The following is a 26,617-nucleotide window of genomic DNA, read 5'->3' as shown; positions in this document are numbered from 1 at the left end:
GCACATTGGATAAGATTGCATGTGCCAAAATCATTCTACCCCCTGTTTCTGTGACAGCTCTTTGCAAGAACAACGCGTTTATTTCTACTACATATTATTACAAAGATCAACAGCTGGCAGATTCTTCATTTGGATGTTGGTTTGGAACAGATCAGAAGGTTTGAACAACATTTGCTAAATGTAACATGTATTATTATGGGTTACCACTTGTAAGACATGTCATATACCCAGGTCATACACCTGCCCATTACCCACCTGCCCCTCTTACTTAACCTAGTTCCTGTCCTCTCACACTCAGGCTCCTCCTTGTATAGTCACACTTAGGCCCCTCCTTCAACATTCTCACTCAGCTCCCCACTCTGTCCCTCTCACACACAGATCTACCCTCTACGCCTCTCAAACCAGTTCCCCCTCATCTCTCTCAAATTTAGCCTTCTCCCTCCCCACGCTTAGCTCCCTCCCCAACACTCTCCCACTCTCTCCCCAATTGCCCTTAGACTCCCTGTTGCTTTCCTTGTGTCCTCTTGATCCTCTCAAACTTGTCCTCCCTCTCACAGCCCACCATTGTCAATTTCAAAAACCCTCCCATTGTTGCTCTTTTGAAGTGAGTGGAGGATAAATTTGTTGTAAAATCAGCAGTAAATCTATCTTGTCTGCTTGTGTTAAAAATATCCTTAAGGTCTGTTACCAGAAGAGGATTGGGAGAGTATAGAAGCTAAGTCGAAGCATAAATATGGACATATATTATTTGGGCTGAATCGTCATTTTTGTGTTGTAATCTCTTTATGTTTCCCTGGCTCCTATAACTGGGATCATTACATCATCATGATCACAGTTGTATCAGCTCACAGTCACAGGCACTTTTATTGCACAGATGGCCAAATTGAAGTGACTAAGCTGTAAGTCAGGAATTGCAATATGTCAGCATCAGTTAATTTCAAATTATTTTACCTGTAGCATTTAAATTTCTGCCATGTACATAGTAAACGTAAGAGACCTATGAATTTACACTTCAATTTATAAGGTAAAATCCAGTAAAGAGTCTTATTCAGCGAAGTTACCTCTTCATTTGACAGTCCGATCCACAGGGGCAGTCGGACGCTGTTCATAACCTGTGTGAGGAATGCCTGTTGATAGGGGTCCACTACCGTGACCAGAGTTTCATTCCGGGTCTCACAGAGCCAGGCGGCTTCCTGCCAAGTCAGAGGCTTCTGGATAACTCGGTAGGTACTATTCATGTAACTCAGCTTGGATGTCAAGGGTGGTGGGAATTTGGCAGGTGTTGATGGTAGAGACAGGTCTGCGTAGGAACAGAGAGTTAGGGTCAACAGGAATATACAAAGGAACATGCTGCCTCTAGGAAGAGGCAAAGTCACAGTATTCACCTCCCCGCCCACCCCCCACCCTGCAACATGGCCCCCACTGCTGAGAGTACTGGGCAGTATCTAAACAGCACTAGCTATGTTGCCATGAACAGAAAAACCATGTTTGAGAACATTAATAAACTAATGCAAAGAACAGGAGTTGCTGTGGCATTTTATGAATTTGAAAATTGCAAACAAAAGCAAGCATAAAGCTGTTAGATGATCACAAAAACCAAACTGGTTCATTAATGTCTTGTAGAGAAGAAATGTTACAGTCCTCTCAGTGACTCAATCCAAGGACAATAAGGATAGTTAATAAATTCTCACTTTGTCAGCTATGCCCAGACCCACCAGATTAAAATATAAATTAACAAAAGTTGAAGAGTAATTTCCCAAACCAGCCTTAAATTCAACATGAACCCTGTCTAAAAATCAATCAAGAGCACTTGTTTGGGTTTTTACCAAATTCTAAACATTAATGACACAAGTTTTGTGGAATTGTGTCAGTTTTTAGGGAGCACATTCAGTTTAGTTTCTTTTCCTGTTAAAATTGAAACCTGGGGTCCTCATAAATGATGCATGGAAGTGAATAGTGCTAATTGTTACTTAAGCTGCTAACAAACCTAATATTTTACCAACTATGCTGTAACAAAATCAACATTTGTTCAGAAGGTTGCCTCACTGCTATTTTCTTGAGGGCACTCTGCAAGTGGGGAAACAAAGTCAGTGGATAATGATGTGAATTGAGTCAACTCTTGTTCAGGTGGAAGTGCTCTTGCCTCTGAGTTGTCACCTCTTGAGACTGAAGCAGAAAATCAAAACAGATAGTCCTCCGTGCAAAGCTGAGGCAGCTGTACAATGCTGAGGTGCCAACTCATAAATTAAAGTGAGGACCCGTCGGTCACCTCAGTGGAAGGTCACCTGGCACAACTTTAAGAGGTCTGAGGAGCACTTCCTGATTGCCTGATCAATGTTTATACCTGAAAAGTGTTAGCAATTTGTTGTCATTGCTGCTTATGAGACCTTGCTGTGTCACAAACCGAGTCCTCATGGGCTACACTGGCAACTTCACTTTGAAAAAGTACAGTCTGAGGTTAAGATAGGCACTACATAAATGTAATTTATTTTTTCAATCAACACACATTTGTGAGATGGAATACTACAAATACTTTACAGACCCCATGCTCTACAGTGCCATTTATTCATTAACTAGGAGACATTTAACATGGTGAGTGACTGGACAGCTTTGTCTCACTCATACTTTGCGCAAACCACTAGGGTGGTTTGCTTCACTGTTTCAAGGTGACAAATATGCAAAAGTATACAAATAAAGAGGCTGTGCAACTTCCTCATTTCATCAACATTTGGGTCTTCCTTGCAGCTCAGACTGCTTGGGAATTGCTAATGTGCAATTAGTGACCTCTTCTCTCTGAATGAACCCAAACACTGACTCTTCTGGATGATTCTGGCTGAGCTAGGCAACACACAGTTTTTCCCCTCTTTCCATTCTTTTCTCTCTAATGTATTGAACTGATCACCTCACGAGTTTAAAAACCTCACATAAAATAAATATCCAGACACCCCAGTTATCATTCACATTACAAAACTAAAAACTATGCCTACTCCTGTAATTTCCAATAAAATGATTATTCTTTCACTTTAGAGCCCAAGCTCTCAAACAATAATTATGTGAACTTCCTGTAGATCTCTATGACCCCCAAACTTGAAATCCCACTTAGATGCAGCAAGTTTTCTCTTGGATAAGAATATTATACCAGATTGGTGGCTTTCTGAATAGAAGAGCAGAATGCAAATACAAGGAGGTTATTGTAAATCTTCATAAATCACTGGTTAGATTTCAACTGGATTACTGAGACTCTGATGAGATTTAACAGAATGATTCCTGGGATGAGGGACAGCACCTCATGGTGAGATTGTATGAGGAGGGATTGTTCTCCTTACAGCACAGAAGATATTCAATACAATGAAGGGTTTGAATACATTGAGTATCTAGCTTTCAAATAACTGATCATTATAAAAGAACAGAAGAGGAAATGAAGATAAATTATATCACATGGAGGGTTAAGATCTGGAACAAATAATTTTGAGGAATCAGATTCCACAGGAAATTCGGGATGTGCATTTAAAAATAATCAATTTATGGGAAAATGTGGAGAAACTAGGGGCATGGAAATAAACTGGACAACTCTTTCAGAGTATGGACAATGGACAGTACACATTGAGAACCAGTAGAATGCTAAAATATTGTATTAGAACACAGACAGCATTTCAACACCTAAGTCTGAATTTTAAAAAAATTGTTCACAGGATGTGGGCATTGCTGTCTGAACCAGCATTTATTGCCCATTCCCAACTGGCCAGAGGGCACTTAAGAGTCAACAACATTGCTGTGTGTGTCTGGAATAATGTGTAAGCCAGACCAGAGGATGGGAGATTTCCTTCCTTAAAGGATATTAATGAACAAGATGGATTTTTAATGACAATTGACAGTGGTTTTACGGTAGGTGAAAGTGAGGACTGCAGATGCTGGAGATCAGAGTCTGGATTAGAGTGGTGCTAGAAAAGCACAGCAGGTCAGGCAGCATCTGAGGAGCAGGAAAACCGATGTCTCGGGCAAAAGCCCTTCATCAGGAAATAACTGATAATTATAAAAGAACAGAAGAGGAAATGAAGATAAATTATTTGTTCCTGATGAAGGGCTTTTGTCCGAAATGTCGGTTTTCCTAATCCTCGGATGCTGCCTGACCTGCTGTGCTTTTCCAGCACCATTGTAATCTAGACAGTGGTTTTATGGTCACTATGATAATAACTGCTTTCAATAGCAGGCTGTATGTTGATAGCTTTCAGACCAAACCAGTTGAGTACGGGATTGGGATTGTTGCTCTAACTAAGCTTCACAATGTGTCAGAAGATTTGTGGGTAGATCCTGACCATGGTTGTGATCTATTTTCTGCTTGTTAGCATTCATCTAACTAGACTTCAGAACTTGGTGCTGTATAGGCCATTACCAGATATCAAGACAAAATAAACTGCTGCTGGATTAACATCAACATGATGAAAGATATTGTTTGACCTGCTTGGAACTTCTTTGTCTTCGAGTGCAAAGAACAGTCAATAGTTGAGTGTCGTAAGATGGAACATTCTAAGCTCAAGGACTACGTGTTCAGTGATACATGCAGGGGCATGGGAACCCAGACTGTAGCTTTAGGGTGCAGGACCTGGAGTGTAGGGAGGTTAGGAATATGGCATCAATCTTAAAGGAGGGTGCCTGTAAACAGAAGAGTGGCTTGAAGTGTGTATACTTTAATGCCAGAAGTATACGAAATAAGGTAGGTGAACTCTCAGCGTGGGTTGGTACCTGGGACTTCGATGTTGTGGCTATTACGGAGACGTGGCTAGATCAGGGACAGGATTGGCTGTTGCAGGTTCCAGGGTTTAAATGTTTTAGTAGGGTCAGAGGTGGGGGTAAAAGAGGGGGGTGTGTGGCTTTGCTTGTCAAAGATAGTATTACAGCGGTGGAAAGGAAGATGGACGAAGATTTGCCATCTGAGGTAGTTTGGGTTGAGGTTAGGAATAGGAGAGGTGAGGTCACCCTGTTAGGAGTCTTTTACAGGCCTCCTAATAGTCCTCGAATCGTTGAAGAAAGGATTGCGAAGATGATTCAGGAGAAGAGTGACAGTAATAGGGTGATTGTTATGGGAGACTTTAACTTTCCTGATATTGATTGGGAAAGCTATAGCTCAAGTTCATTAGATGGGTCAGTGTTTGTGCAATGTGTGCAGGAGAGTTTCCTGACACAATATGTAGATAAGCCAACAAGAGGTGAGGCCATACTGGATTTGGTTCTGGGTAACAAACCAGGCCAGGTATTAGAACTAGAGGTAGGTGAGCACTTTGGGGACAGTGACCACAATTCGGTGATTTTTACTCTAGTGATGGAGAGGGATAAGTGTGTACTACAGGGCAAGAGTTATAGCTGGGGGCAGGGAAATTATGATGCGTTGAGGCATGACTTAGGATGTGTGGATTGGAAAAGTAGATTCCAAGGCAAGAGCGTAATTGATATGTGGAACTTGTTCAAGGAGCAACTATTGAGTGTCCTTGATAAGTACGTACCTATCAGGCAGGGAGGAAAGGGTCGTGTGAGGGAGCCGTGGTTTAATAAGGAATTGGAATCCCTTGTTAAATGGAAGAGGGCGGCCTTTGTAAAGATGAGGCGTGAAGGTTCAATAGGGGCGATTGAGAGTTATAAGGTAGCCCGGAAGGACCTGAAGAGAGAGCTAAGAGCAGCAAGGAGGGAACATGAAAGGTCCTTAGTTGGTAGGATTAGGGAAAACCCTAAGGCTTTCTATAGGTATGTTAGGAATGAAAGAATGACTAGGGAAGGAATAGGTCCAATCAAGGATAGTAATGGGAAGTTGCGTGTGGAGGCTGAAGAGATTGGGGAGGCGCTGAATGAATACTTTTCGTCAGTATTCACTCAGGAACAGGACATTGTTGTCGATATGAATACTGAGGCACGAATAAGTAGAATGGATGGCTTTGAGATATGTAGAGAAGAGGTGTTGGAAATTCTGGCAAGGGTGAAAATAGATAAGTCCCCTGGGCCTGAAGGCATTTATCCTAGGATTCTCTGGGAAGCAAGGGAGGAGATTGCAGAGCCATTGGCCTTGATTTTTGTGTCCTCTTTGTCTACAGGAGTAGTGCCAGAGGACTGGAGGCTAGCAAACGTGGTTCCCTTGTTCAAGAAGGGGAGTAGGGATAATCCTAGTAACTATAGGCCAGTGAGTCTCACTTCTGTTGTGGGCAAAGTCTTAGAGAGAATTGTAAGGGATAGGATTTATGCACATCTGGATAAGAATGATGTGATCAAGGATAGTCAGCATGGTTTTGTGAAGGGCAGGTCGTGCCTCACAAACCTTATTGAATTCTTTGAGAAGGTGACTAAGGAGGTAGATGAGGGGAAAGCAGTAGATGTGGTATATATGGATTTTAGTAAGGCGTTTGATAAGGTCCCCCATGGTAGGCTACTGCAGAAAATACAGAGATATGGCATTGAGGGTGAGTTGGAGGTTTGGATTAGGAATTGGCTGGCTGGAAGAAGACAGAGGGTAGTAGTTGATGGCAAAGGTTCATCTTGGAGTGCCGTCACTAGTGGTGTTCCGCAAGGATCTGTTTTGGGACCATTGCTGTTTGTCATTTTTATAAATGACCTGGAGGAAGGGTTAGAAGGTTGGGTGAGCAAGTTTGCGGATGATACGAAAGTCGGAGGAGTTGTAGACAGTGAGGAAGGATATGGCAGGTTACAGCGGGATATAGAGAAGCTGCAGAGCTGGGCAGAAAGGTGGCAAATGGAGTTCAATGTAGCTAAGTGTGAGGTGATTCACTTTGGTAAGAGTAATAAAAAGATGGATTACTGGGCTAATGGTAGACTACTTGGTAGTGTGGATGAGCAGAGGGATCTTGGTGTCCATGTACACAGATCTCTGAAAGTTGCCACCCAGGTAAATAGTGCAGTGAAGAAGGCATATGGCGTACTGGCTTTTATTGGTAGAGGAATTGAGTTCCGGAGTCCTGAGGTCATGCTGCAGTTGTATAAGACTCTGGTGCGGCCGCATCTGGAATATTGTGTGCAGTTTTGGTCGCCATACTATAGGAAGGATGTGGAGGCACTGGAACGGGTGCAGAGGAAGTTTACCAGGATGTTGCCTGGTATGGTAGGAAGATCCTATGAGGAAAGGCTGAGGCACTTGGGGTTGTTTTCATTGGAGAAAAGAAGGTTTAGGGGTGACTTGATAGAGGTGTACAAGATGATTAGGGGGTTAGATAGGGTTGACAGTGAGAACCTTTTTCCACGTATGGAGTCAGCTATTACAAGGGGGCATAGCTTTAAATTAAGGGGGGGTAGATATAGGACTGATGTTAGGGGTAGGTTCTTCACTCAGCGAGTCGTAAGCTCATGGAATGCCCTGCCAGTAGCAGTAGTGGACTTTCCCTCTTTATGAGTATTTAAGCGGGCATTGGATAGGTATATGGAGGATAGTGGGTTAGTGTAGGTTAGGTGGGCTTTGATCGGCGCAACATCGAGGGCTGAAGGGCCTGTACTGCGCTGTATTCTTCTATGTTCTATGTTCTAAAGCTCGGGGCAGTTGTCACAGTAGCTCGGTGTGGGAACAGCCACTGTCTGAGATCCTTCCACCATAGTATCCTGAGGGGTTGAAAACCATGGAAAGCCTCTCAGGCTATTTACACCAGACAATATTTGCTTTGAATTGTCAATGTATATTGGAGAGGCAGCCCTGGATTACAAATGGATTCTGTTCCAGAGTCAATTCGGAAGTTGGAATATTGTCAAAGAAGGACAAAATAAAAAGAGCAAAAAGTACAATATAAAAGTACAAGAAGTGCTGTGGATATTTAAAATTATGTTTCTGTATGGGATTGCATTCGTAAGTACAAATGCTTGTAAGTTGGGAATCCTGTAATTATGACTGATTGACATCAGGTTCCAACTGAGCCTCATGTCTGGTTATTGGCTAATACCTCACAGTAGAATCTAGTCTCTAATTGTTTGACACCTCTTTGCCATTGGGCCAAGAATGACTCTGTCAGGAATGTGTTGTGGTCACTGTGCAATGACCAGATCCAGTTAGGAAACCTCACCTCTGGGCATCTTCTGTCAGCCCAAATGAAGTTTGGGACTTGAAATGTAAGGGTGTCATGTACATCCCCAACAGTGACTGACTCAACAGCCGAACCACAGTCACAGCTCAGGAACTCACGCACTTCGACCTCAGTGAGACCAACTAAAGGAATACCTTCTTCTGGAAGGGCTTCACGATGCCTCTTCAGAGTTGGGTTCACCATCAACAGTGAGCTTGGTTGCTGCCTCAGCCATCCCCCCATGTTAAGATTAGATTAGATTAGATTACTATGTGTTAAGTGACTGGCCATTCTGCCATAATTGGAATAGCATGCGGGGTTGGAAAAGGCATTTAACTGTTGGAAAACAACAATGTTCCTGGAGCACATAGGAACTGGTGGAGCTCTGAAACACTAGAAATATACTACTGGTGCTGCTGAACAGTCTCACCTTCCACAACTGGGAAGAGGAGTGTGTGTGCGGTGATTTCAGGAATGTAATGATAGTGGCCAAATTTAAATATTCTAACGGCCATACACACTGAAGGACAGAGTCTGGAGAAGCTGAGCACTTCTAGCCAGCCAGTTCTTTAAAAAAACCCATTGAAATGAAGATCCAACACTGGATCAGCTGCTTCAGAAATTGAATTGTATTGCATTTAATATGATGATAATTTTGAATTGGCTTCCAGTTAATTTTTATAAATGTCAATAAAGCATTACATTTTATTAAAAGTGAAATTTGTCACACAGATGTGCAGGGCTGTTGAGTTCCTTTCAGGGTTAGTGATTGATAGGGGAGGGTGATTGAGGAATAACTGGACCAGAGCAGTTTAAATATTTGAACAGAGTGTATGTGCCAATATGAACAGGATTAAATAACCCATTTCCTGGTTGCATTTTCTCTGTCAAAGTCCTGATACAATATCCCCAGGTTTTAGGTATAAAATCAATTGAATTGCTAAGATTGGAGATGACACCACTTGATAAGTAATATGTGTTGAAGGGATTGGAGGGAGGCCAGGCATTGGGATGAACAACAAAGACCTGGAAAAGCAAAATGGTGCAACAGGTCTGATGGACTTCCAATTCCATGTTTTGCTGCTGAAGTTTGACTGGATCATACCTTTGTTTTTCTGACAGATGAAGCCATTCTTATCCCTTGTGCAGCTCCGATCATCCCAGCGCCCAGTGAACTGTGGATGCAAGGCATGCCAGATCACAGCACAGTTTACCTAGGAAATAAAAAAGCAGCTTAGTACTCACTTTAAATTCAATCTCTCGCAACTCTAGAACAGAATATTATCTCTCTAGGCAAGAGGCTGAGTCACCAACCAGCAGTGCAATTTGCAGTGACTGACCAGTTACTGGCTGCACACCTACGTCAGCCAGGTGGGCAGGGCAGTGATTAGTCAATATTGGAGTTGAAAAGTGAAGTAAATTTATCTGTGTCAACCATGGCTCAGGTGGTAGTGCTCTTGCCTCTGAGTCAAAGGCTGTGGAGTTTCAAATCTCATTCGAAAGACTTCTTCACATAATCCAGACTGTGCCATACTGGAAGAAAGTAACTCCTGAATTTGTTAACTTTCAGAATTGACTTTAACATAGATCTTGTTTACTCTCTGAAGTGGATGTGGAAGATCAAGTAATAATATGTTGAGAAAGAGCAGAGGTGCTCGAGACACTATTGATTCTTTAAGCCAGCAAATAATTTGTTTGTAGGACATGACTGAGTGCAAACTGTCTGCTCTATTAACTACGTTGCAACAGGGACTGGCATTACAAAAAATGCTTCATTGGCTGTGAAGTACTTTGGGATGCTCTGCAGTTGTAAAAGATGCCACATGAATGCATAGTGTCATTTTAACTAGACTATCATACATTCATTATTGGTAACTTTATTTCAAGTTTGTATCTTGTAAACTGAGTTCGTGTTTCCGCTTTGTCTTTACTATTCTCCTATAGTATTCTCAATGTCTTGAACCATCACAATGCAGTTGTGTCTGCTTGCTCAGATACTACACCACAGTGTTTCCAAAGTGGGAAGAGAGCCAGTGAGGGGCAGCATCATCAGTGAGAGATAATCAGGGGAGAAGTTCTTCCATGAAACTTAGAAAGGAACAAGTGAATTAGAAATGGGGTTTGCACAATAGCTTAGAGAAGGAAAGTTTTAAAAAAATATTCTTTCACAGGATGTGGGTATCATGGGCCAGGTTAATATTGACTGCCCATTCTGAATTGTCCTTGAGAAGATGGTGGTGTGCTGCCTTGCTGAACTGTTGCAGTCCATGTGGTGGAGATACAGCCAAAATGCTGTTAGGGAGAGTTTGAGCAGGGAGAGGAACATTAACTAATCAACTGATAACATCACTCAGGCATCATCTGCACAGCAAACTTACCAGCTCATTGGTTGCAGAGGACGTGTGCTGGCCTGAAGGCTCCCCTGGAGCCCAGTTGACATATTTCAGTGGTTCCTTTTGTAGCCACTGGAAGTCCTTGTTTGTGTCATGCAGACCAATCCAGAGGTCAAAGGTGATATTTGGAAGAATGGTTGTTATAAAGGCTGATGCAAAAAATACAGATAGATCAGATGGATCAATGATGGGACACAGAATGCAAACAATCTCAGAGGCAGACATAGCAAAGAATCCCAATATCTAATATTACAAATGGAATGGGGGTGGTTTTGATTTTGTGTGAGTGTGTATAATGGATACCATAAATCAGGAATGCAATTATCAAATCATTCAAATTTTATTTCTGTTGGAGTCAAAATTACCCCTAATCAGTTAATTACCCTGAAAAGCAGATGTAGAAAAATTGGTTTCACGGTTTTACTTGCTTTGATGAAATAATCTTCGAGATTATCTTGGCTGACCCAATTTAGTGGCACTAAGACTTAGGTTCATTTGTAGAGCCAGTGCAAAAAGAATGGGCCCTGGTCTCCTCACTACTCTGCTTCCTTTGATCATGGGTACAGTGATGTCCCTGAGGCAGATGCTCCTTACTGAACCTGTTAGTTACTCTGCGTGACATGCGGAAAGATCCCATCTCTCTCTCTTGCTCCCTGTTCCACATGGGTGACTCACTGATAGGGCAGCCTGACTGGGACTCAAGCAATCTCCAGCCGACTGTAATCACACTTTGGCATAAACTATGCACCACCCGCGGTCTGCACAGCTTCAAAGCAGACTTTGGGGGTTCTGACATAATATTCATGGGTATTGCAAATCTTTAAATCACCAAACAGAATGCAATTGTCTGTTTTATTCTTCCAACTAAAACAAAAAAATTAAACTCATAGACAAGTGTATCTGTTCTTGTATCTATATATTCGTGTGCGTATATTTGTGTATTCATATGCACATCCAGTGTGTTTGCTCATGTACTTAGATGGTCTTTGTATGTTGGTATGTGCAAACTCGTGTGTGTATTCACACATGTGTTCATGATGGTATTCTCTTGTTAATCGTTGTATATTTGCAGGTTTGTGTTCACATTCGTGTTCATATTTGCACGCAAGTACACATGCTGGTTTATGCCTGTGCGTGCATGTTTACATGATTGTGTCCAAGTCTGTACACCTTTGTGAACATATTTGAGTGTGTACATTCCAAGTGTAGCCTCTACGGCAGGAACTTCTTACTGACCTATCTCAGTGGCAGGATACAATGTTGGGACACAACAGAGACCAAAATTAGAGATATTTAAACTGAGTACCCCCATTAAAGTGTTCAAAATCAAATCAAAGACAAATGATAGGTAATGAAACGGAGTCTTGCTGCTGAATGCATACAAACTGTCAACAATTAATACCTTGCTCATAGTGATTAGAGATTGTTGCTAGCAGTCCTCCTGCTCTCTCACAAGCTGCCTTCCCTTCAATCCAGTTAAGACGATCCACTTTAGAGTATCCATATATCTTGAAACACTGCAGTGAGGAGGAGAAGAGTTGTTAGGGGAGAATGAAGGAGGAGGCTGCAGAGAATGAGGGAGAGGTAGAAGAATGAAGGATGTGTTTTGTCAAACCTTTGTATGCTTCCCTCGGAGACCAGAGTGAAGCAGTGGAGGGATTCACCAGCTGGTTGACAATCTGACAGGTCACAATGTGTGAACACCCCTCCCGGACTGTCACAATCTTTAATTATACAAGTTGATAGGGTGGTTAGCCCCATATCACAGGGGGATTTTAGAGACAGGTTAGAGAATGGCAGATAATGCAGTAAATGAAGGAGGAAAAGAAGGGAGCTAGAAAATAAGACTTGAAAACTGGTGAAAATTAGAGAGGGGGTGGGGGTACCACAGAGACCAAGATTAGGGGACAAGAGGAAAGTATAGCAAAGGCAAGAGGGGAGGGAGTGACAGGTGGTCAGTGAACACATTTTGCATCTTATTGCTTTCTGGCCTGAAGTATTAGTGTCCAGGTACACATTCACTCGATGAGTGTCAATTGACCATTGTCGAGGTGTCAGCCTGTTGAGTGACCTCAGGAAGTTCTTCCTTTAGAGGGGGTCATCAATAACCATCAGCTCCAGCCTCCTCCAAGAGCAGTCAACCTTGCATCAAGAGAGGTCAGCCCATCTCTAACCCAGGTCACTGAACAGCATTTTTCTCTTCAGCATTCTGATTAAAACCAACTCATTCCACAAAGAATGAAGGATCAAATCTGGTTCTGCCAAGCCAATTCAGAAGATACTCTGGTGATAGGCTTGGTGATGAAAGTGTTCTGTAATAGACACACAATTGGAAAGCGCTACCATAAATCAACCTGCCAAAATCCACACACTTGCTTAAGATCAAAATGTACACTGAAATTCATATAAGAGAGATGATGCTCTGTAGGTCAGTCAGCACCCTTCAGTGTTACCATTTCCAAATCCCCTCCCAGTTCAAATTCCCTCCTCAGGACTGCTTCAAGATCTGTGAGGATAACTTAACCATTTACTTGGACGTTGTCATTACTATAGCTAAAGTGTCCAGGCAGCTTAGCAAGTGAGTGAGATGGCTCATCCTTTGGGATCATGTTAAGTGACATCTACGTTTAAAAAATTAATGTTTGGGACACTACTGCAAAAAAACCTAGGAGAAAATCACAGGTACATTTAATGTACGAAGACTGGTGTGCTGCTACTGTTGTATGGTTCTGGTTCAGCTGGACACATACTCATGATTCACCCAGACACTGGACAGTCTATCTGCCTTCCAATGGGAAGCTAGGACACCAGGATGTTGGGTGTACAAAGTGACTAACAGGGTGATTGCAGGAGTGATGTCTTGGGAAATGGGAGATCACGTGATGAATGCTTCATGGAAGCTGTTGGCAACCTGAGGTAAGGACAAGCCTGAAGGCAATAGCCAGTGTTCTCTGTAGGCAGCACGGCCATGCAGCTGATGAAGGGCTTCCACTTCTGGAAGCCACTGCCATGCACACACCTGAGAGCCTGTGCAGCAGCAAAAACAAAATTACAGGCAATGTTGGCCCATCCTCCGAGAAAGGGATTGAAGGTTAACTCAAACTGTTAGTTTGACATGTAAAAAAGCCTTTTGTTACAGACATACTTTCAATATAAATTGCGTACAGTGCAGTAAATATAAACATGAGCTGTTAGATGTGGAATGAACATTGTTAAAGATCTTGCACAGGCAAGCCAGCAGTGGGTGAATGGGTTAGCTCATGAAATGTCATGCTTACACCAATAATAAATCAGAAATGTTGGAAATATGCAGCTATTCATTTAACATGGAATCATCAGGATGGTTATCAACCTGAAACATCAAGTCTGTCTTGCTATCCTTAGCTGCTTCCAGAGCTATGGAGTATTTCCAACAGTTTATTTTCATTACAGATTTCTAGCATGCACAGAATTTTAGTTTAGTATTTCTGGAAGAAGGCACATCTGTTGAAGCAAATTGTCTTGTTCTCATTAATTCAGGACAATTAACAAGAATTCCAATTTAGGGGAAAAACGAACTGTGTTAGCCAGGCTGCTGTACAGAGACAGCAGGGGTACTAGTCAGCGACATATCCTGAAAATGAAATGTTTGCCAAGAGGCTGCAGAGACACAGAGGTACCAGTCACTGACAGGAGCCAGGAATGCTCAAGTGAAAAAAGAAACAGCTGACACGCAGGGGAAAACAGCTTGTGAACTGAGAATGACTGGAGTCCAGGTACTATTTGGTACCAACTATATTTTGCAGGAAAAGGTAAGTTGAGGTAATGCAAAAGCCTTATTTGGATGAGGGGCAATGAGCTGATGCCATCTAGGTCCCTGGTCCAGAGCCAATAAGGTAAAGACATGCAATAAGCAGATAAGCCTGGGCCAATGGGAAAAAGACCACATCTTGAGAGAGTTAAGGAAAAAGGATAAAAGAAGGCCTTTGGAGCATGCAGGTAGCAAAAACTGGAGACCAACCATTGCAGAAGCAAAGCGATGTGGTCCAAGATGTGGTGACATCAAGAGAGAGAACAGTGTCTGGCTAGTGTCAGCCCTCCTCAGCAGTAGCAACACAGATATCCTGGTCAGGTATTACCTTTTATGTCCTGTGACTACTCAGGGAGTGTCAAAGGACTTGAGTGGGTGTATAAGGAGGTTTTGTTCACTTTGTGAGAGAATATATAAGCTCTTGTTTGTAATAAAATATAATAAATATGTGAATTGTTTAATACATAGGTAAAATAACTTGTGAAGTTATGAGAATTGACTCTTCTCTCTGTACATGCCAGCAGCTGCAGCAAGTGATTGCTGGACTCAAAACAGTAACTAGTGGTTGCCAGAATCAAACAGGCACGAACTACTACATGAGAGGAGAGTACTGATTGGTTAGCAATTCGACTCTGTGTACTACCAATCATAGTCCACTTTCTAACCAATCAGCACTCTCCTCTCATGCAATATAAATGTTGGCTTTTCACCAAATTGGTATTCTTGCAAATTGACCTGATGAGTGCAGACGAAAATCTTTGACAAACTGTGTACTTTTTCAGCAACATGCAAGTGCTGTACTATCAAATGAGTATTTGAATTCAAAGTTTGGGAGAAGATTTGTAGCTCGTTGTTGTGGTTCTGTTTGCCAAGCTGGGAATTTGTCTCACAAACGTTTCGTCCCCTGTCTAGGTGACATCCTCAGTGCTTAGGAGCCTCCTGTGAAGCGCTTCTGTGCTTTTCCTCCGGCATTTATAGTGGCCTGTCTCTGCCGCTTCTGGTTGTCAGTTCCAGCTGTCCGCTGTAGTGGCCGGTATATTGGGTCCAGGTCGATGTGTTTGTTGATAGAGTCTGTGGATGAGTGCCATGCCTCTAGGAATTCCCTGGCTGTTCTCTGTTTGGCTTGCCCTATAATGGTGGTGTTGTCCCAGTCGAATTCATGTTGCTTGTCGTCTGTGTGTGTGGCTACTAAGGATAGCTGGTCGTGTCGTTTCATGGCTAGTTGGTGTTCGTGTATACGGATCGTTAACTGTCTTCCTGTTTGTCCGATGTAGTGTTTTGTGCAGTCCTTGCATGGGATTTTGTACACTACATTAGTTTTGCTCATGTTGGGTATCGGGTCCTTCGTTCTGGTGAGTTGTTGTCTGAGTGTGGCTGTTGGTTTGTGTGCTGTTATGAGTCCTAGTGGTTGCAATAGTCTGGCTGTCAGTTCAGAAATGCTCCTGATGTATGGTAGTGTGGCTAGTCCTTTGGGTTGCGGCATGTCCTCGTTCCGTTGTCTCTCCCTTAGGCATCTGTTGATGAAATTGCGAGGGTATCCGTTTTTGGCGAATACTTTGTATAGGTGTTCCTCTTCCTCTTTTTGTAGTTCTGGTGTGCTGCAGTGTGTTGTGGCCCTTTTGAATAGTGTCCTGATGCAACTTCGTTTGTGTGTGTTGGGGTGGTTGCTTTCATAGTTTAGGACTTGGTCTGTGTGTGTGGCTTTCCTGTAAACCTTTGTGGTGAATTCTCCGTTCGGTGTTCTCTGTACCATCACGTCTAGGAATGGGAGTTGGTTGTCCTTTTCTTCCTCTCTAGTGAATCGGATTCCTGTGAGTGTGGCGTTGATGATCTGGTGTGTGTTCTCTATTTCTGTGTTTTTAATTATTACAAAGGTGTCATCCACGTATCTGACCCAGAATTTGGGTTAAAGTTGTGGTAAGACTGTTTGTTCTAACCTTTGCATTACTGCTTCTGCTATGAGTCCAGAGATCAGTGAGCCCATGGGTGTTCCGTTGATTTGTTCATATATTTGGTTATTGAATGTGAAGTGTGTTGTGAGGCACAAGTCCAGTAGTTTAAGTATGCCGTCTTTGTTGATAGGTTCAACGTCCTGTTGTCTGTTATGTCTGTCCAGCAGGTTGGCTATTGTTTCTTTGGCTAGTGTTTTGTCGATGGAGGTGAACAGTGCCGTTACATCGAATGAGACCATAGTTTCTTCCTTGTCTATTTGTATATTTCTGATGATGTCCAAGAATTCCTGTGTCGATTGTATAGATTGTCTGGATCTGCTGATCAGGTGTTTCAGTTTCTGCTGTAGTTCTTTCGCCAGTTTGTGTGATGGTGTCCCTGGTAGTGATACTATGGGTCTGAGTGGGATGTCTGGTTTGTGCACTTTGGGTAGTCCATAGAATCTGGGGGTGTTGTTGCTTTCAGGTTTCATTCTTTGTAGGTCAGACCTGGTTATCTGTCCATTTTTTTGTAGATTCCTCAGTGTGTTGTTTATCCTATTGGTGAGCTGTGGGGTGGGGTCAAACTCCCTCTTTTGGTAGGTGTTGGTATCTGCAAGTAGTTGTTGTGCTTTTTGCATGTACTCTGCTTTGTCCAGGATGACCGTCATTCTGCCTTTGTCTGCTGGTAGTATAATTATGTTCTTATCGTTTCTTAGTGATTTTAGTGCTTCCCTCTCCTTGGTGTTGAGGTTATGTGTTTGTCTTTTCCTTGTTATCAGCGGTACGATACTTTGTCTCACAGTTTGTTGTGTCTCTTCTGTCAGTCCATTGTTCCTGAGTGTGCATTCTAGTGCTGCTAGGAAGTCTGCTGTCTTGGCGTCCCTGTGGTTGTAGTTGAGTCCCTTGGCCAGTATTGTTCTTTCCGTGTCTGTGAGCTGTCTGTGGGAGAGGTTTTTAACCCAGGTGTGTGTTGTGGTGTCCTCTTCTTTGTGTGTTAGTTTGGCCATTTTTTCTTTTAGTGCCGTTTTTTTGCGGTGTGTGCTCCTGTTCTGTCCTATGGTGACGGCCTGTTCTATGGTCCGGGTCCATTCCTGATTGGTGGTTTTTGACATTAACGATTTTTGGTGCGCAACTTCTTGTCTGTATTTGTGTAGTCTGTTGTGAGCATCTGTAATCATTACCTGGATCATCCTGAATCCGTTCTGTCTGGCTGTGTCCCTGGCTTGTGGATTGTTGACTGGTGGTCTGTATCTGACACATGGTGGAAGGATTCGATTCTTTCGGCATTCATGCAGGAACCGGAGTTGTTCGTATGTGGCGCTTAGGCGGTTGGCACAGGATTCCCATTTCCTAGCTTGTCTTAGCGTCTCTCGCCCGTAGGTGTTCAAAGTTTGGGAGAAGATTTGTAGCTCGGGTGCTCGTTGTTGTGGTTCTGTTCGCCGAGCTGGGAATTTGTCTTGCAAACGTTTCATCCCCTGTCTAGGTGATATCCTCAGTGCTTGGGAGCTTCCTGTGAAGCGCTTCTGTGCTGTTTCCTCCGGCATTTATAGTGGCCTGTCTCTGCTGCTTCCGGTTGTCAGTTCCAGCTGTCCGCTGTAGTGGCCGGTATATTGGGTCCAGGTCGATGTGTTTGTTGATAGAGTCTGTGGATGAGTGCCATGCCTCTAGGAATTCCCTGGCTGTTCTCTGTTTGGCTTGCCCTATAATGGTAGTGTTGTCCCAGTCGAATTCATGTTGCTTGTCGTTTGTGTGTGTGGCTACTAAGGATAGCTGGTCGTGTCATTTCGTGGCTCGTTGGTGTTCGTGTATACGGATCGTTAACTGTCTTCCTGTTTGTCCGATGTAGTGTTTTGTGCAGTCCTTGCATGGGATTTTGTACACTACATTGGTTTTGCTCATGTTGGGTATCGGGTCCTTCGTTCTGGTGAATTGTTGTCTGAGTGTGGCTGTTGGTTTGTGTGCTGTTATGAGTCCTAGTGGTCGCAGTAGTCTGGCTGTCAGTTCAGAAATGCTCCTGATGTATGGTAGTGTGGCTAGTCCTTTGGGTTGCGGCATGTCCTTGTTCCGTTGTCTCTCCCTTAGGCATCTGTTGATGAAATTGCGAGGGTATCCGTTTTTGGCGAATACTTTGTATAGGTGTTCCTCTTCCTCTTTTTGTAGTTCTGGTGTGCTGCAGTGTGTTGTGGCCCTTTTGAATAGTGTCCTGATGCAACTTCGTTTGTGTGTGTTGGGTATTCAAAAACTAGTATTTGAATATTAGTTTATCTATGCTTTATTTTAGAAAGCAGACAAACTTTGGTGTGTGGCTACAGAGTTGCACCTTACACTCAACACGAACACAGAAGATCACATTGACACCCACCTAAATAAAAGGCCTCAATCATCACTACACTAAACTGGTTGCAGCTAGGATCCTAACATTGAATGATGCGAAGCAATGTAGGATTAGGTCAGGTGCTGATTGCAAGTGAGCACTTATTACAGAGTTTACACCTCTCTTTGGGTCAGTACATTCAATACATCATTAAAATATCAGAACTAGCCTTATTTATGATGATAATACCTTGCTTGCAAATGGGGTCCACCCCCTTGGACAACCACCGGAATGTGTAGACGGCGGAGATGGTAAAGGGGGCTTCACCATGGAGCTGTTTGTCCTTTTACAAATGTACTGCAGGTCATTCAGGCATCTCTGGTCACCCCACACTTCTGAAACCAAAATGAAAACATGTATGTGACAAAGAAGGGGTGTGGAGGTGAGAAAAAAAATGCAATGAACAAGATAGAAACAGATTGAGAGGAAAGCAAAGGAAAGTGTGAGTGAGAAAGAGAAAATAGAATCACAGAATTGTACAGCACAGAAGTAGGCTATTCAGCCAATCTTGCCAATATCAGCTCTTTGAAAGAGTTAATTCACTACAGAAAACACAAGAAAGAGAGAATAAGAGATTGAAAGCAAATTAAGTTCAAGAACGAGTGTGAGAATAAGAAAGAGAATGAGAAAGTGAATGAGAAACTGAGAGACAGAATCTCTTTGACCCAGTTTGAAACTGTGAATTATATGGAAACGCAGCAGTAGTTCAAGAAGACAGCAGACCATGACCTTCTCAAGGGCAATTAGGTACAGCTGATAAATGTTAATAAATTCTTTCCTAAACAATGATGGTCACATCCCATGAATGGATTAAACAAAAATACAAAATTTGAAACATAAATGTTTTATAAGGCTATTATGTACCTCAGATTTTGTACCTAGGTACTTTTGTACCTAAGATGGCAACATGGTATATTTTCATTGTCCATCTGTATCCTTATACTTGAGTATGCCTGTACGTGACAATAAAAGCTAATTCTTATTCTATTATTTGGAAGTCACATTTGTAATGGGTTTAAAGGGCTAACGAACATCATTTGGCAATCTTATTCCGTTTACAAATTGACACTGGACAAGTACAACAGATATCTTGTGCACCAGTGAAGAAAATGACAGCTAACTCAGAGAAAAAGCCCTTTATGGAGGATGAAAAATTATAAAACTTTTGATAGTAATTGGATTCAAAGTAACTTTTGAAAGAAAATTGGGTAAACGTTTAAGGGGAAAAAATGCAGGTGTTTGGGAAGTATCAGCAGGCAAACCGGATTAATTGGAAAGGCAAACGACCAAAGAGCTGACAATAGATACAATGGGTTGATTGGCCACCATTTGAATCTATGATAGTGAAGTGGTTTACTTCAGCTAAACTGACTATCTGGTTATTTTCACAACCTTGTCTATGGGACCTTGTCCTACACAGATCGAGTTTAGAATTTGCTACATTGCATTAGTGACTGCACTTCTGAAGTGCTTTCATTTACAGGCAAGAGTTTTAGGATGTTTTATAAGTTCTTCATTTCACATGATGGCTTCCTGCATAGCACAAGTGATAGAGAGCTGGATGTGAGCGAGTTCTCCAAGAACATGTTTACCATAATTGAAACAAATTGTCCACTGGGATTTGACCATCATTTGGTCAAGCTCAACGGATAACAATGTGATCCCAAGCTGAGGACAGATCGGACAGTATGTGTGACAAGTGTCTCTGTCCTCAATTAATTTACACATGATAATTGGCACACTTTGATTGTGCTAAAACAGCAGTGAACCACGACTGTTCATGGTGTCCAATCAATATCTTAACACTGGCAACAATCAGCAACGTCTGACCAACTGTAGGCTCTGGGGAATTATTAAATCAATCATTGATACCTTCCACTACAGCATCCATTAATCAAAAGGATTCTCATTGTCCGAATTGGCAGTGATTTCACAATCACCAGCTTCCGATTGTATACTATAATGTTGAAATCTCTGAAATCAAACCACAAACATACAGCTTGAGCTGTTGCTCTGCTCTTATGTGAACTTGGACAGTGCTTTCCTCCAGGCTGTGATGAGCCTGCTTCATATCCAGGCTGGTAGCGGACTCCATGATGGACAAATGTTGCAACCCAGGCCCACAGATAATCTCCAAGTGCAGGAACTTTGGCTAAATTCTCTCTGTCTTTAACCCCCAGTCTTCAAAAGGCCAATTTCCATACCCTAACCACCAAGATCAGCAAAGCCGAGGGATCAAGCCAGATATGGTAGGAAGCAGAGGGTAATAGTGGAAGGATGCCTGTTGTACTGGAGGCCTGTGACTAGTGGAGTGCCTTAGGGGTTGGTACTGGGCCCATTGCTGTTAGTTATGTATATTAATGATTTGGATGAGAATATACAAGGCATGATTAGTAAGTTTGCAGATGGTACTAAAATAGGAGGTACCGTGGGCAGTGAGGAAGGTTATCAGAAATTGCAGCAGGAACTTGATCAGCTGGGGAAGTGGGCTGTGAAATAGTAAATGGAGTTTAATATAGTTAAGTGTGAGGTCTTGCATTTGGAAAATCAAATCAAGATAAGAGTTTCATGGTGAATGGTAGGGCCTTGAGGAGTGTAGTGGAACAGAGGGACCTTGGGAGTTCAGGTGTATGGTTCTCTGAAAGTGGAGGCACAGGGCAGTGAAGAAGGCTTTTGGCACACTGGCCTTCTTCAGTCAGGGCACTGAGTATAGAGATTGGGAAGTTATGATTTGGAGATGCCGGTGTTGGATTGGGATGTACAGTTAAAAATCACACAACACTAGATTATATTCAAACAGGTTTATTTGGAAGCACTAGTTTTTGGAGCGCTGCTACTTCATCAGGTGATTGTGTAATATAAGATTGTGTAATATATAGAATTTATAGCAAAAGTTTACAGGGTGATGTAACTGAAATTATATATTGAAAAAGACCTAGATTGTTTGTTAAGTCTCTCATCTTTTAGAATCCTTGGTAGTTTCAGTTCTTTCATATGTAAATTGCAAAACTTTGTTTAAAAGTTACATTCTCAAGAATGTAATGAAAATGTGAATGTAACTTTTAAACAAAGTTTTGCGATTTACATATGTAAGAACCGAAACCAAAATGGATTCTAAAAGATGAGTTACTTAACAAACAATCCAGGTCTTTTTCAATATACAATTTCAGTTACATCACCCTTAAACTTTTGCTATAAATTCTGTATCTTACAATCTTATACTCCACAACCACCTGATGAAGGAGCAGTGCTCCGAAAGTTAGTTGGACTATAACCTGGTGTTGTGTGATTTTTAATATTGGGAAGTTATGTTGCAGTTGTACAGGATGTTGGTGAGGCAGTCCTTTGAGTATTATGTTCAGTTTTGGCCACTTTACTATAGGAAGGATGTTACTAAACTGCAAATTTACAAGGAGCCAAGGGACTGAGTTATACGGAGAGGTTGGACAAGCTATGACTTTTTTCCTTAGAGCGTAGGAGACAGAGGGGACTTTATAGACGTGTATAAGATCATAAGAGGCATGGATAGGGTGAATGCACTGTCATTTTCCCCGGGCCTGGGAATCAAGGACGGGAGGACGCAAGTTTAAGGTTAGAGGGGAAAGAGTAAAAGGGAACCTGAGGGGCAACTTTTTTTTTTACATAGAGGGCATATGGAATGAGCTGCCAGCAGAATTGATTGAGATGGGTACATTAACAACATTTAAAATATTTGGACAGATACGTGGATAGGAAAGGTTTGGAAGAATATGAGCTAAGTGCAGGGGAATGGGGTTAGCGTTGATGGACATTTTGATCGGCATGGACTAGTTTGGACCAAAGGGCCTGTCTCCGTGCTGTACGATTCTATGACCCTATGTATACCTCAGAAGCATACCAGGTAATGGATTTACAAATTAGGCCAATGGCATAGCTCAGTCTGGTGAAGAAATCTAGTGAAAAGGTATGATCACGCTTTGATAAGGATGTTCCAAGAGATCATCCTGTCTCTAAACCCAAAGAATATAAGTCACCGTTGAGGTTACAACTGAAGCACTACATGCAGTACATTACAGTACATTACAGGAAAGATGTAATTGTTTTGGAGAGAGTACAGAGATTCACTAGAATGTTGCCAGGGCTGGAGGATTGTAGTTACGAGGACAGACTGGAGAGGTTCAGGTTATTTCCCATGGAACAGAGAAGCCTGATGGATGACATGAGTGAGGTATATAAAATTGTGAGAGGTTGAGATAGAATAGAGAGGAGTAACCTGTTTCCTTGGCAATGAATTGAAAAACCAGGGGTCACAGATTGAATCTATGTAGTAGATGTGAGGAAAAACTTGTTTAGGCATAGGGTGGTAGGTGCCTGGTTTTTGCTGCCTCAGTTGGTGGTGGAGGCAGAGACTCTAAACGCATTTAAAAAGTACCTGGATCTGGACCTTCATTGCTGTAAGCTGCAGGGCTATGGACCACGTGCTGGAATATCACATTAGAAAGGGCATCTGGGTGTCTTTGGGTTAGTATAGATGAAATGAGCCCAATAACCCCCTTCTGTGCTGTATCATCTCTATAGTTCTAATTGTACAGCATAAGAAACCTTTGGGCCCATCATGCCTGTGCTGCTCTTTGACACTATTGTCCAGCAATTCACATTCTCTGGCATTCCCCATTGAGCTGAAAAGATTTCCCCTTTAAAGTATTTTACAAGTTCCCATATGAATGCGACTATTGAATCTGGTCCAGCACCCTTTCAGACTGTGTTTACCAAATTATTATTACTGCATTGAAAAGAGAACACCACTCCTCTGATAATCCATTATTGTTATTTTAGTTATGCCAGGACAGGTTTAAGTCTCCAAAGTATGGTGTTTGAGAAGCTGGAATGTATTGGGATATATCTAGCCCATAAGGGTAATTTCCTTGTGGCTCTTACCTTTACTGGGTGACATGTAGACACATTTTCTGTCCCGCGAAATAGGTCGTGGCTTCCCTGAGGCCCAAGAGACAAAATTCAGAATCGAGCCATCAGACCACCTGGAACACACATGATCAGGACGTCATCATTGCACTGAATCATGGCCTTAATTAAAATCCTTTTTGGCCTCAGTAAGTGACACTTGCAAACTACGTGGGTATATCACAAGGACAAGATTTTGATTGTGGATATAATTCCTCAAGGTCAAAAAACCTGCTCCCCTTTGCCATCCAGGTTGTGGATATTGGTCATTTACGTCAATCACTTGTAGAACTGAAATCCAGCAAAATGGTTGCTTTACTTAAATTACTGGTGGATAAATCAAGCATTTATTGACCATCCCTTGTTGTCCTTGGAGAAGGTGGTATTGAACTACTTTCTTGAACTGCTGCAGTCCACTTAGTATGGTTACACCCACAGTACAATTAGAGATGGAGTTCCAGGGTTCTGACCGAATAACAGTGAGGGCCTAAGTCAAAGTCATTTCAACCTAGCTTCATTTCATTTGCAATTTTCTGTACCGGTTTGATACAAGAGAACAGTTTGTTATGCTATTGAAGAGATGGCCACATTACTGTTGGTTACATGTAGACCAGACCAGATGAGGAAAACAAATTTCCTTCCCTAAAGGACATTAGTGAACATGATAAGAAAACAAAAAAACTGTGGACGCTGGAAATCTGAAACAAAAACAGGAATTGCTGGAGAAACTCAGCACGTTTAGCAGCATCTACGGAGAGAAGGCAGAGTTATCATTTTTGAGTGTGGTGACCCTTATTCAATGAATGTGGTATGTTTTTACAGTGATCAATAAAGATTTCTTAGTAATTCCACGTTCATTAATTCAACTTAAATTCCACCAGCCATCATTGTGGGATTTGAACCTGTGTCCCTGAACCATTAGCCTGGGCATCATGCTAGCCAAATGACTTAGGCCCTCACTGTTATTCGGTCAGAACCCTGGAACTCCATCTCTAATTGTGTTGTGGGTGTAACCATGCTAAATGGACTGCAGCAGTTCAAGAAAGTAGTTCAATGCTCGCCTCTCCGTCATTACTCCTCAATAAGTTGGGGAAAGGGCAGCGAGAGTGTGACTTGCCACCATATGAAACAGTTGAGGTGAATAGCACATTTAAGATGGAGCTAGATGTTGAATATGTTGTCAGGATGAGATGAAAAGAGATAGGAGGAAGATTGTGTGTAGAATTAACACTGGCATAGATTAGTTAGGTCAAATGGCCTGTTTTTGCTCTGTAACTACCATGTGGTAAAGATTCAGCAGTGTGGGAAGGGTCAGAAACAGGAGAAAATAAGACAAATCAGCCAAGTCAGTAGAATGGAGGAGAGGGGAGAGATTAATGAACAAAATGAAGGTTTGCTATTATAAAATCAGTAATGAAATAGAATGAAAGAAGTCAAGAGATTCAAGGTTCAGAATGTGGATGTGACGGGATTCCATACTGTATAAGGATAAATACCACAAACCTGAATCGTCCATCGTTCTCATTGGTGTGAAGGCCAATCCACCAAAATTGGTCCTGAAAGCGGAAAAGCTAAAAAAGAAGTAACTAAGTTAGTTAGACGTTGCTGTAGGTATCACTATTTTAATTCAGTCTTTGTGCATTGTTCCAAGCTGACCCTGAGAAGGTGCCAGTGAGCCAACTTCTTGAACTGCTACAGTCCACAGGGAGAATGTTTTCTCATCTTGCTGTTAGGGAAGGAGTTCCCGTAATTTGACCCAGTTATAATGAAGGAACAGTGCTTTAGTTCCAAGTTAGGATGGTGTATGTTGGAGGGGAACATGCATTTGCTGGTCTTCCCATGTATCTGCTGCCCTTCTCTTTCTACATGGTAGAAGTCACTGGTTTGAAAGGTACTATTGGTGAGTTGTCATGTGATTTGTAAATATACAGTTACCATTGTGCATCAGTGGTGGAGGCAGTGAATGCTTAAAGTAGTGGATAGAGTGTCAAATGGACTACTTTGTCCTGAATGCTTCTGTGTTGTTGGAGCTGCAACGTCCAGGTTAGTCAAGAGTATTCCCACACACCTCTAACTTGTGCCTTACAAATGGTGAGGATCTTTGAGGAGCTGGGGGTTGAGTTACTTCTTTCCCTGTCTCTGACCTGCTCTTATAACCATAGCATTAATGTTGCTGGCCCAGTTGAGTTTCTGGTCATTTATTCCTTTCCCAATCCCCATGTAGCTTGCTGTGCTAAAAGACAAGTCTCATCAAATGCACTCAAAGTATAACCTTTCAACAAGATGTGGAAGGATAGTTGGCATTTGTTAGGCTTACTATGGTCCCAAAGAGTGTGAAATTGAAAAGTACAATTTGCTTCGGATCTGTCCTCATAGCGGATGACACAAGAAACAATAATGTGGAACCAAGGGTTGAAGTGAGAATGAGGAACTTGAAGAAAGGAAAATTGGGAAAGAAACAGCAATGGAGAAATTAATGGAAGCAAATAGCCAAAAGTTCCCCAAATCTGATGACCTATATCCTATGGGTTTAAAACAGGCAGCAGTTCTTTTGACTTTATCTTCCTGACATCTTTCTAAGAATTGGAAAGTAGAAAAAGATAATCCTAATATTTAAGAAAGGAGGAAGACAGAAAATGGGGAACTATAGATCAGTTAGCTTATACCAGTAATTAGAAAATGCTGGTATCTATAATTAGGGATGTGCTAAATGGCCATCTAGAAAATCACAATCTGATTAGGCAGGCAACATGACAGATTTATGAAAGGGAACTCAATTAATTTGTCAAAGACGATTATCATTGAGGGTGTAACTGATGGAATGGATAAAAGGAAACCAGTGGATGTGGATGTGTGCACTAAAGCTGTGTATAATAAAGCAGCTAATTTCAAGTCATTAGAGCTGGAGATGATGATGCTTTGTAGAGTTTGAAGCTCTTCCACTTTTCCCAGTGACTTGTAGTTTTTTTATTATTTATTCATGGAATGTGTGCATCACTGGCTGGCCAGCATTGATGTTCTTGAGAAGGTGGTGGCGAGTTGACTTCTTGAATTACTGCAGTCACTGTGCTGCAAGTAGACGCTTAATGCCCTTAGGGAGGGAATTGCAGGATTTTGACCCAGTGATATATTTCCATGTC

General features: G+C 42.1%; 1 protein-coding gene across 1 annotated transcript in view; it reads right to left on the bottom strand.

Moving 5' to 3' along the window:
* The window catches only part of mrc2 (mannose receptor, C-type 2), a 299,439-nt gene that overhangs the window by 33,885 nt on the left and 238,937 nt on the right, over positions 1-26,617 (bottom strand). Inside the window, exons 18-24 of the mRNA XM_072561856.1 lie at positions 24,981-25,048; positions 23,454-23,554; positions 18,726-18,871; positions 11,844-11,958; positions 10,427-10,590; positions 9,154-9,262; positions 1,062-1,300 (exon numbers count right to left, since the gene is read on the bottom strand). Of these exons, the coding sequence (XP_072417957.1) occupies positions 1,062-1,300; positions 9,154-9,262; positions 10,427-10,590; positions 11,844-11,958; positions 18,726-18,871; positions 23,454-23,554; positions 24,981-25,048 (942 nt within the window). The remainder of the gene's footprint in view (positions 1-1,061; positions 1,301-9,153; positions 9,263-10,426; positions 10,591-11,843; positions 11,959-18,725; positions 18,872-23,453; positions 23,555-24,980; positions 25,049-26,617) is intronic.

The sequence above is a fragment of the Chiloscyllium punctatum genome, chromosome 42 (genome assembly GCF_047496795.1).
Source record: "Chiloscyllium punctatum isolate Juve2018m chromosome 42, sChiPun1.3, whole genome shotgun sequence".
In the NCBI taxonomy this organism is placed as follows: Eukaryota; Metazoa; Chordata; class Chondrichthyes; order Orectolobiformes; family Hemiscylliidae; genus Chiloscyllium; species Chiloscyllium punctatum.
The sequence above is the reverse complement of the archived record's forward strand: the minus strand, read 5'-3'. Positions and strand labels throughout refer to the sequence as shown.